We start from the raw sequence: 12,301 nt of genomic DNA, 5'->3' as shown, positions 1-12,301 counted from the left end.
TTTTATATATTTTGCTCCTTAAAGAATTGAGGTATCTTATATATATTTTTTATTTTATTCACCTAATGATAAATAAAAAGAAGAAGTCAATCGATACGTATTTTTCATACATTGATAATGAATTCTAGGTTAGATTGTACTAAAATGGATGCAATAAGAAACAAAAATAGAGAAATAATATTTAAAAAAAATTAAAAAATAGAAATGTGAAAAAAATGCATAAACAAAAAATATAGGAATTTTTTTTGTAAATATAATTTTAATATAAAAATTAGTTATTCAATACAAAAATAAACATAAATTTCATAATACATTCAAATAAATTTTTAAAAAAAATAAAATTTTTAAATTAAAGACAAAAAAAAATTATGTCTAACCTCTTTGTGACAGAAACACATTTTCAATTTATTTTTGATATTTTTCTAATATTATGAAATGGTCTCAAAATATTTTTAAAATTGCATAAACAACATGTAAAACATTTGTGGCATTTTTTGGTGTTTTGAAAACACCGAAACGATGCCTCCGAAATGTTTACATGCATCATTGGCTCTTAAAAATATGTAAATCGCACATTCTCCATTTTTAATTTTTCATTCATTCTTTGTTTATTTAATTTTTAATAAAAAAACTAAGACAGTAGTACAATTGGTAGTTTGAGAAATATTTCAAAATCAAATATTATAGCAATGTACCTATTTTCAAACCACAACTAATGTATTCATGTGCTTCAAACAACTCAAATCGTAACTTAGTGTTTTGAGTTTTTTGAGTGGTTTGATTTCGAGACTAAAAGTGTACTCAAGATACGTATCATCATATACAGAGTCTCTCACAAATTATCGAAATGTGAAAAAAAAAAAATTCGAGCAAGATAAAATAAATAAATAATCCAATTTTAGAGAAAATATATAACAAAAACTCATAGTATAGAGTCCCTTGCATGCCAAACTTAATTTCATAGTAAGCAAATGAGGTTAATGGCTCAATATTGAATATCTAAAATGTTAAATGGGCCAATGTTTTTATCAAAAAATATTAATTAATATAACTAGAATTTTTCGTATAAACTTAGAGGTGTTTGGCTTTACTTAAATTATAAGAGTTTTAAACTTATAAAACTTATAAATTCTTTAAATATCTTATAAGTTGTAAAAGATAACCACTTTTTTAGGTGCTATTTGGTATTTGAGGTGAGATGAGGTAAGATGAATTTAAGGTAAAATTATTTAATAAATTTGTTACGAGTTTCAATTATAACTATTTAGTAAAACACCTAAACTCATTTAAATAAATAAAAAACTTGAAATTGATTTTGGTCTACTTCACTCACCTAATCAATTGAGGCCAACACTCTCTTTATTGCACCCCTAATTGAATTGAGGCTAAAACACTCTCTTTTATCACATTTAGGGCCTGTTTAATTGGCCATTTTTTTTCATGAAAAATGGTTAATTTCTACCTAAATTTTAGCTTTTTGAGTGTTTGATTGACTAAATTTTCTATGAAAAATATTTTCTCACTTGGGTCACATGACCTCTTTTCCCACTTTTGATGAAAAATGAATTTTCATGGGAGAGCAAAGAAATCATTTTCCAGGCAAGCATCAAAGTATGTCTTGGAGGGAGGATGGACCAGAACTTGGTCTTTCCCTTGGCTTTGAGGGGCTGGCCGGCGACGGGAGGTGGAGGTGGGGCGGCAACCTCCTTGTAAGAGCGGAAGAGGCGCTGCATCAGGTGGAGGCGGAAGAAGATGAAGAGCAAATTACACGCAAAAATATAAATATATATATATATACATTGCAGTGAGAAAGATGGGTCTCTACTGCAATGTATGTATATATATATATATATACATTGCAGCGAGGAAGAGACCCAGATGGGCCAGATGGGGTCTCTGCTGCAACAAGGAAGAGACCCAGATGGGGTCTCTCCGACTCAGATGGGGTCTGTGCTGCAACGAGGAAGAGACCCAGATGGGGTCTCTCCTGCAATGTCTCTACTGATATTTTTATATGTATATATATATATATTGTAGCGAGGAAGATGGATGAATTGGGGGATGTATATTTGTGTTTGATTTATTTTTTTGAATATTTTATATATGTATATTTAATTTATTTTTATAATTAATTATTAATTTGTATATTATTGATTGGATCATGCTACATGTACACCATTTTTGTACATCTTGGGCTACACAAGGAGTATTATGATCAAAATACCCTGCGCCTTTCCATGAGCCTTACGCGCCTCTATGCGCCTCATGAGGGGTTTTTTGTCATAATACCCCATTTTATAGCCCAAGGTGTACAAAATGGGTGTACCAATAGCATTTTCCTTATTGATTAGTGTATATATGATTATTTTTATGAAAAATAATCACAATCAAATACCAAAAGTTAGAAAATTATAACAATTTCTAGGTAAAAATTTAAGCCAATCAAACACCTTCAATTTATATTTTCCCTAGAATATAATTCTAGGCAATTGAATTACCTAGAAAATATTTTCTTTTCATGTAAATTCCATGCTTGCAATCAAACGCACCCTTAGTGCTTAATTCAACTTATTACAAATTATAACTCAATGCTAAATCGAGTTATAATTTGTACGCTAGTAATTTGAAAAATAGTTTTATCAAAGATAAACTATTGATTAATTACAAATGATAAACTAAATTAATCAAAGACAAACACCTCATTTCATCAAGCTATCATACTTGTGTACGCTAGTAATTTGAAAAATAGTTTTATCTCCACAATATTTAACATTTTTTTTTGTATAAATAGTATTATTTCAAAAAAATACATTTCAATTCTTTATTAATTTAACTTATATTGAATTGAGTTGCAAATTTCCAGAATGAAAATATAATTTAAACACTCGAGTAACACTTTATATTAGTATTTTATACATTTATATTAACATAACATAAAAATCATGATATTAATATAAAATATGACCATAAATATCAAATTTAAATGTTTAAATAACATTTCGAAAATACACTTTTCTTTGTAGTTTTGACAAATTTCATACATTTGTTATGTAACTGAAAGAGCAAAAATAGACCATGTTTCAAGATTAGGTACCCATTTGAGCTTTAAACCCCTGAAGAGACCTGAAACATAGCAACAAAAGATCCATAAAATGGCAGCCGAGACAGCAAAAGAACTGTGACAATGCTTCTTCTTCTTCTTCTTCTTCTTCTTCTACTACTACTACTACTACTACTACTACGACTACTACTCATAACCTCTACTAATTATAACATCATTCAACTACTACTATTACTACTACTTGTACTGGTCCATCATATACATTTTGCAATCACAATAACTCATTCTACACTTGCATACATACTATACCATCTTCAAACCAATACCATGTGACCAGAGCTCATCACTAATCTTCGGTTACTTTATTTTTGCCTACCTACAATGGGCAGAGGTTAGCAGCTGCATGACTGTTCAGAAACCCTGGCGCATGAATGGTAAATAAGATCATGCTTTTCGAGGAGTCGGGAGCTGTCCAGTACTCCACCATACCCGGAGATGTTTTGTTGCTCTAACCATGGATTCTACATCATCGATCCATGTAAGGCTGCCGGCCTTCTAGAATTTGGGGGAACTGGTCTTGATGGGCGCCCAGATGTCTGCGCCATTGCTGCTGGGAACTCCGGAGGTGCAAGAAATTGGCACAAGGCACAAGCCTTTGCTTCTCAGGCTGTATGGCTCCAGTTCCTTCAGATTGGCATGGTACCAAGAAAAAGTTCAGGTACAGTTCAGTCATAGTCGATAACTCTAGTAAGTTTGTACTATCCAATGAGTGCAAGCGTAGTTTTCAACATTCATAAGAGTTGAATCATGAGCTGACAAGAAGTTAGTTATCACAGAGAATGCAGACGTCAATAGATATTATGGAAAACTGTAAATGGAACAGCTCAGCTCCACTTTCACTGAACTGATTTGCATCTCTAAATGTCATATGCTATTACCCTTGAATAATTTTAGCCCACTAATAAAAAAAAATAAAGGCACCCCTAGCGTACTAGGCTCCTTGCTTTTCAAGGGTTGGGAGAGAGTCAGTTTTCGACAGTTAATGATTGTGTAATTAAAAATATACTTGAAATTACATTATCAGAGAAAGAAAAGTTCCCTAACTAGACAATTAAATCCAAGCTGTCTGACTAGAACTGCTTACCTGCATTCTAGCAGCGGGGGTACTCTGGAGGTATGGAGCACTCAATACCTGCAAACCATGCACTAAAACATCAGCAGCAATTTCAATTGCCGAATATACAGATTTATTCAAGAGGTTGAGTGCATGGTTGGACATTCCTAGTCTGACCTAGAAGAATCAATTTAGAGAATGGACAAAAAAAGGGCAATGCAGATGATCACAACCCAAAAAGTGCCAAGAGGTCAACAATAACTATGACAAGATTCTTAGTAACTGAAGCACGATCAAGTCTAAAACTATAATTGTTCAAGGAAATGCCAATCATGAACTCTGATTGATCACAGGATAAAAAGAACTAGGACCTTTTTTAGTTGGTGGAACAATTCCACTTGACTAACTATAAAATTTTCCATGGGTTTGGTTAAATTCTGAGTAAGCATGCTATGGTAAGATTTTTACTAACTGAAGCACAATCAAGCTAAACAAGAACCTTTTCACTGGCCAAGGAGATGCAACCAATCAATCACTCTGATTAATCATGAGAAGGAAACAAATAGGACCTCTTTTAGTTGATGGACATTCCATTAACTAGTTAAAACTTTTGCAGTGAGTTTGATTAGATTTTTTGTAACTACTAATGAAGGCGATCTAATGCCTCTCAATTTTAGTTTAGGTAATTTTATGCTTCAAAATAACTACTCAAATCTAGGTGTTAAGCAAAACAGCAAATCAGGTATTTGACGCATTTCACATTATAACCAAACAACAAGCCAACTTATCAAATTTTCAAAGGGATAATTTTAGAACATTCCAAGCCATAATTTTGTTGCCAATCATCCCATGAAGTACTATCCAACATCTTATGATTTTAACTGACCGAAAAACAAAAGAGAACATGAGCAGGATATAGAATCATGCCCCTCCTCAAGGAACTTTTCCTATATGTCGCATATTAGAAAGTACAAAATAAAAAGACAAGCAATTAGTAACCTGGAAATCTTTTGCATTTAACCACCTAAGTAACTATCTGTTTCAGCAAAGATCACTTACAGATACAGGTCTATAGGCTTTTCAACCTTTGCAATTAGAGAAAAAGGGCATATTTGTAAACAAATAGGGGTGAGGAATATCCTGCACAATGATTTAGAATGACCTTTTAAATCAGCAACAATAAAACTTTGTCACTCGCAACATAAGCACAAACTCTGCAGATTATAACTTCCGTCATATCTGAAATAATAGAGGAATATGGGCCCTTTCCTACAGGCAGTCGACATTAGGGGGGAAAAATCATTGAGCAAGAAGATGTGCAAGAAAGAAAAAACAATCTTGTGCGTGCGTGTATATGTAACATGAGACTGTTGCAATTGAGACATACGTAGAAGAGAGACCAAACTGGGAGACTCTCCAAGATGGCAGCATAATTTGGAAATAGATTAATGATGGCAGCATGTTCTTTCAAAGACATCCAAGACAACCTAAGTAAGCTACTTCAAAATGAGAGGGGGGAAGAGGTCAAACCTTAACTTGTTCATGCAGAAACTGAATATATTCCATTGCCTCCAAGAGGACTGAAGCTGTATCCGTCTGCAGCAAATCCAAAGTTCACAAGGTACTTCTAACATCAAAAAATTTCTGGGCAAGTCCTAAGATAAAATTTTCTTGATTAAAAGAGAAAAAATGTCAAACAGAACCACCATGTAAATCTCAATATTAGTTCACTTATAGATCATTACTGAAGTTTACAGCAATCTACATATCATCAACTGCTCTCCCCCTATAAGAATTCTTTGCTATAATTCCAATGACCTTTTTTTTTTCTTTTGTGAGATGTAGCAATTATTTAAGTTTCAATAGATATTCTTTTTGCTTTTATGCTTTGCTTAGAATATTCAAATTGTCATACCTTTCCAAATGGTGAAACAAGCTGTTGAAGAGCTGCAATTTTTTCACCAAGCTTCTCTTTCCCCTCCTATCATCACAAAAAGTACATATCAATGATGACAAAGCAAGAATCACACGAAGAATAGAGATTCTCAAAAAAACGAATGTCTTAAAATATGCTCCCTAACTGCATATTCCTACTGGCTTGCAAAAGAAAATATTTAGTGTTTAATTAAGTATACTGAGCTTAAATTTATGGGATTACAGGTATTAAGCCACTGAAGGGGGAGAGAGGTACAGTAACAACAACAAGAATCACAAGTCTTAATCCCACAAGTTGGGGGCAAGAACAACTGATTTGAGAGGTGCATGTGAAAATATGAAAATAACAATTCAAGGGAACAATAAAACCAAAAGTAAATTCAAAGTTTTGAAAGAAGGTAAATTACAGATACCATCCATGAGATTCAACTAAAGTACACAATTACACATGCTTAGCTCAGTTTTGAAGAATTGCACTGATCTTCCCTATGTCTAGGATTCTGTAACAGATTGCACTATCCCAATACAAAAACCATAAGTAAAATACCAGATTTGTGTAAAGTCAATAGGACTACAGGTTTAGTTTTATTGGAAAATTCATGTGATAAACCAAGTTATTGTTAGCCAAAGCATTGTCAGCACGCATGAAACTAGTCAGGTAATTCTACTAGTTTTGACTAATCAAGATTTTTGTGATTTTTTTCTTTTTTTATTGGGTTTTCCCAAATAAAGAATTTCTTGTGCCCTGTTCTTTACTATAGAAATTGTTATTTTTGTTTTCTGGATGCTGTATTCTTTTAACTCTTGAATCCAATCCCTATAGTTGAGTCGTGGTTTATTGAGTTATAAATCAATTTTAAAAGCTTCCACATGCAACTCTTTGCACCTTGCACTTAACAAAAAAGTGTGCGCTTTTAGTGCTTAAGCTGCACTTCACTTTGACAAGAAAAAGGCACTAGAATTGCACTTTGCATTTTATTTATGCTTAAGAGCACTTTTGAAAACATTGAAGAACACACTATGCGCTGGTAGAACTTTTACATTTTTTATATCTTAAATATAGATTAACACTAAAATAATTTGTTAATTATCACTTGAATGGTAACTAATACATCTTTTTAGATTATTAGTTCTTTCAGATGGGTGCTAGATTATTAACTAAAATGATAAATTATTTCCAAAGTGTAATTCAAATGAATTTATGCCCTAATATTCTTGTGGTATAATAAGTTGATATTACCATACTCAGTAACATATTTTAAGGAAAAGTTAAATAATTTGATTATTTAATTTGCTTTTTTTTTTGTTGTATTTTTTGGCTTTTCTTTATTTTTCTTGACCTTTTTCATGACATTTTTTAACCCCAGTTTTATACACAAACTTTGTAACTAGAACACATATTCAGAAAATACAGATACAGTCATTAACACTCAAATAACTCAGTCATCTGACAAATAAGACAACAGATAAAATTTTAATAAAGGAAGTCAGTATTACTTTTCAAAACCTAAAACTAACTCATGTATAAAGCACCACTAACAATAATTTAGAGGGAGAATTCAACGAGAGAATTGTACAAAGAAAAGAGATTAGAAGAAACCTTGGAGGAGATGGAAAAATCGGCCTTATTTCGTTTTGGTGCAAGAGAAGTAAGACTGCCTTGATCAACTGAGACAGGGCTTCTCTTGTGTTCCATCATTTTTCCTTCCCCTATTTCTCCTCACTATATAAAAGCCACACACGTCATCAGTAAAATCAACCGAGGTGGAAATAATGTGCAGGCAAGTAATAGTCCACAAGGTAGTTTTACGAGCCCCGAGACAGAACTCCAATGACACTCTTTAAAACAATTGGCAAATAGTAATCTGACTTTATCCAGTTCCCCTGGACCACAAGAAAAAAACAGGAGAAAGCTGAACGGGAAACAAATGAGATCTTCTGCCCAGGGTCATTTACAGCAGAAGATATCTTAAACAAAAGCTGAAGAAACATGAACACGAACCATAGAAACATAAATACCTTTATAGATACAATTTACTATCATGTTACAAAAGAAAAACCGGATCCATGCCAGTAATACTTGCTCAACATATATCTAATACCACACAGTGAGCCTCTCAGTTTTGTCAACGAGCCTAATTGATTCCTCTTACATCCCATATGACTATAGTACCAAGCTTTCTCAGTAATTTTTAGAAGCCAATATTCTTGATACTTCTTTAATAAAGAGAATGATCCTAGGAAGGGAGACGGGGATGGAATCAAGAGACTATATGATATGCCTAGTTAATTGTTGTTATCAATATCTTAAAAATTAGTTACAACATTTATTTTTTCTAGGTATTTTGCATCTTTGCATCATTTTTTATACTTTCTCTTAGGAGTTCTGCATGTTAAGAGTACAATTTACATGTTAATTATTTGGAAAAACAAAACCCACTAAAATACTCCAGAAAGCATACATCTGGTTGCATATGATATGAAGGCCTCCCTTTAGTACCTGAGTTAGGTCACTGATCAAAGGCTCCAACTCAAATCTAGTTGAACATGAGGAAACATTTTTCATAGAGAGAACCATAAAAAACCTAACCCTGCCAACAACCTAATAAAATGATTTGTTTAACAAACATCTTGGGTAGCAAACAGCGATTCTGGACTTAATAATTGCTTGTTGGGAATTCATCATTCTCATAGCAAATTCTATTAATAAATACCCATATGGGCCGTACACCAACAAACCCCAGTGAGGTAATAACTAGGAAACTTGCACTCGTTTGGTCCAAAGATAAACCTAAGCACATAAATATATTGTTATACTGAATCCCTAAAGATTCTATACTGCAGTTTAATAATTGTCAGGATACAAGCAGACAGGTCTTCATTGAGGTCATCAAAATTCCTAACCACATACTATCCTCATCCATAACTAAAGCCCAAGTTTGTCAACCATAACCATATGATTATGCACCTATATCATGAATCAGATTCCCCTCGATGGTTTAGACCCACATTTAAAATGATTTCAGTGCCCAGTTTTCTTGGTGGCAATGAACATCTATGGTGTGTATTCACCAGGAAGATACAACCCAACACATCCTACCGGTTGCTGTAAAAATCTGGACTCGTAAATAGTCACACGAATTAATGTAAGTCCGCACCTAACTTTGTCTGAACCTGAGCGAGATAAATGAATAAAGAAACGGACATTGGTGGGTCCAGATTCCAAATTTTATAGAATTCATTAGCCATAAATGCAGACGTTTGCGTGCACAATCTTCTCATATATTCTCAATAAATTAATAGGCTGATCAATTACACTAATAATATCTCAATCCGTTCATTTATGCATTCATTCAAACACCATTAAGTCGCCATTTGAGATAAGCACTCAACGCCAAGGAGGTAACATACTTTACACGGCAAAGGCATCAAAACAAACATCAAACAGCAGTTCAACGGTATGAACACGATCTCCACGAACAAAAGTCTCGAGAAACAAAATTTTCAATCCAACAAGAAAACACACGGAAAAGGACAAAAGCACAAAGAGTTAAACAACTTACCAGGAACTCGCGCTCCGCATTACACCGCACAACCTCTTCTTCTCCCTACAGCATCAAGGAGCTTCAATCCTTGCAGAAATCAGAGTCTAGTCGCCGCTTGGCCACCGGAAGCAGCTGCAGCTCCTTGGGCTTTAAGTACGGTATGAGTTTACCATAAACCGCAGTTTCGAGTGAAAACTAACTGAAACTGAGAGCAAGCTTCAGTCGTCGGAGGGTTTAAATGTGAGGTGCAACTGACGACAGAGAGTCGCCTGAAAGTGGCCGGAGAGAGTGAAACTCCGGGGAGAGGATGGAGAAGGGGAAGGGCTCTGCAGAGTGCAATGGTACGTATATATACACATTTATGGAAAACCAAAATAATAAGCGAATAAATTATTTATATTTTAATTTTCCCATTATTATAATTACTATTATTAATTTAATTAATATTAATATTAATTGACAGCTAATATCCAACCATACCACGGCGACGAAGGGAGTGGTTAGATTGCACTTCGGGCTGACGTCACCTTCTTACTACGCTTTTTGAATGCGACATCTATATATATATATATATATATTAATTAGAGAGTGATTTGTGCTATGTATAATTTAAAAAAATTAAAAATAATTAAATTTATATTTTTATTCTTATATTTTTATTTTTTTTGACCATTTAAATTTTTTATTATTTTCATTAATTTATATTTTTAAATTAATTTAACTTTTATATTTTAATTCTTTTTTTTAACATTTTAAATTTTTTATTATTTTAATTACACTTTAAACTTATTTTTTCTAGTCAATTTAATCATAATCATACAATATTTATTATGTGTTACATATATTTTATCATATCACTTGATTTATTTTTTTGACATCAAAATACTAAGATTAAATTGTCTTAAAAATATAAATCTTAGAGTGTGATCAAAACGATAAAAATTTAATTTGACACACAAAAAAATATTAAGATATAAGAGTTAAATGGAATTAAAAATTAAATTTAAATATTTACATCAAAACAAAACAAATTCAAATAAACACATAAAAAAATATAAAAATACACAAACAAAAATATAAATTTGGTTGTTAAAAAATTCTTATGTCACATTTAACTGTCAAAGATAGTTTGTTTTTTATTTTTTAAATAAAATATAATTTAGTGTAGAGATTAAATTATTTAAAAATTATTATTATTTAAAAATTATCGATTCAAATCTCGTAAATTTATTTTTTAAATAAGATATATAAAAAATAATTTAAAATACACTTTATTGATAAATTTGAGAAATTTTATATAAAATTTGAATGATAATATAAATAGAAAAATATATGTGCTCTTGTAAATATATTTTATATAATGATATATTATAAAGGATAAAAATATTATAGATTCTGGTGGCTCGGCTCGGCTCGGCTCACATTTTATTGGCTCCAATGGCAACTGCATATCTTACCAATAAAGTTTGGAAAAATTTAAGTAGCATAATATTATTTAAGGAAAATACGTTTATTACCCTTGAGGTTTAGTATAAATATAGATAATATCTTTAATATTTGATAAAAAAACAACAAGCATTGTTTGTCAATAGAGTCGACATTTTATTTTCTCTAATTGTTCAGTTCTTAACAACTCTTTTTTGTGATCGACTCAATTATATTTTTCAAAGATAATAACACCAAAGTGAGTTACAGATTGAGACTTCTTCATTATTTAATTGACTTTAGATATAGGTAATGTGCAAATCATTAATGAATAACTATTTAATCTCCATTTTATATTATTTTATCATTATTGTATGGATTCAACTATTTTTAAATGTAAAAATTTGAGTTCAACGATAATAAAATTCATATCCATCGATCTAGACTAAAAAAGTAAGGACTTATCATGATTTAAAGTCGCTCGTAACATAAATCTTTCTTACTTTGACTAAAAGAACACTCTTTTAAGAAATATTTTTAGACCAAAATGAAAAATACTTATTATGAGAGCATTTTTCTCTTGCCAACATCTGGTTAAAAGTGACAATATTATATTTCAAAATATTTTGAATTTATTTTAAAAAATAATATTATTTTAATTAAATACTCAAAATTACAATAAAACTTCATTCTATTCTAAGGTTGTCAATAAAGTGGGTCTACCCTATGCCATACTTCAAATCCCAATATTCCATCTCATACCCTATCAGATCAAAGGTTTTTAATCTATTTCTTACCCCCAACAAGATATAAAGTGAGGTAGAGATACATTAAATTTATTTTTAGTAAGATCTAAAAAGAAATGATAGAGATATAAACATTTTGTATTTCAAATTTATATATTTTTATATATAAAAATATTAAACAGGACAAAAATATTAAATACCATTATTTCGTCTCTCTTAAAATAAATTTTAACTAAAAATGACCTAAATTCTCCCCAAATTGGGAGCATTTTGCATTGGTAAATAAGACAAACAATAGCCTCTCGGGCACAATTAGGTGGCAAAGGAGAGGGTTGTAAGCCATGCTGGAGACTATCAACGTTGATTCAATTCTTGAGGGAAGATATTTATTTTTTTTCTGAAAAATAACTTTAATAGTGATATCGGTAGATCTAATCTCAAATTCTAATCAATCAGTTACATTATGTGATTTATC

General features: G+C 31.5%; 1 protein-coding gene across 1 annotated transcript; it reads right to left on the bottom strand.

The window, feature by feature from the left end:
- Positions 1–3,119: 3,119 nt before the first annotated feature.
- LOC127788998 (transcription factor bHLH153) lies at positions 3,120–9,968 on the bottom strand. The gene is made up of 6 exons (XM_052317723.1): positions 9,674–9,968; positions 7,711–7,833; positions 6,091–6,156; positions 5,706–5,771; positions 4,206–4,253; positions 3,120–3,745 (listed from the first exon to the last, which is right to left on the bottom strand). The coding sequence occupies exons 2-6, from the start codon at positions 7,807–7,809 to the stop codon at positions 3,617–3,619; spliced, it is 408 nt and encodes a 135-aa protein (XP_052173683.1). The 5' UTR covers positions 7,810–7,833; positions 9,674–9,968; the 3' UTR covers positions 3,120–3,616.
- Between the last annotated feature and the right edge of the window lie 2,333 nt (positions 9,969–12,301).

This window comes from Diospyros lotus, chromosome 13, assembly GCF_014633365.1.
Source record: "Diospyros lotus cultivar Yz01 chromosome 13, ASM1463336v1, whole genome shotgun sequence".
Lineage (NCBI taxonomy): Eukaryota > Viridiplantae > Streptophyta > Magnoliopsida > Ericales > Ebenaceae > Diospyros > Diospyros lotus.
The sequence above is the reverse complement of the archived record's forward strand: the minus strand, read 5'-3'. Positions and strand labels throughout refer to the sequence as shown.

What these genes read in the sequence shown, in the direction of transcription:
- LOC127788998 (XM_052317723.1), bottom strand. Translation starts at nt 7,809, where the DNA reads ATGATGGAACACAAGAGAAGCCCTGTCTCAGTTGATCAAGGCAGTCTT. An exon ending in TTGTTTCACCATTTGGAAAG is followed by an intron (nt 5,772 to 6,090) that starts GTATGACAATTT and finishes GATTTGCTGCAG; the next exon opens with ACGGATACAGCTTCAGTCCT. An exon ending in CCCCCGCTGCTAGAATGCAG is followed by an intron (nt 3,746 to 4,205) that starts GTAAGCAGTTCT and finishes GCCAATCTGAAG; the next exon opens with GAACTGGAGCCATACAGCCT.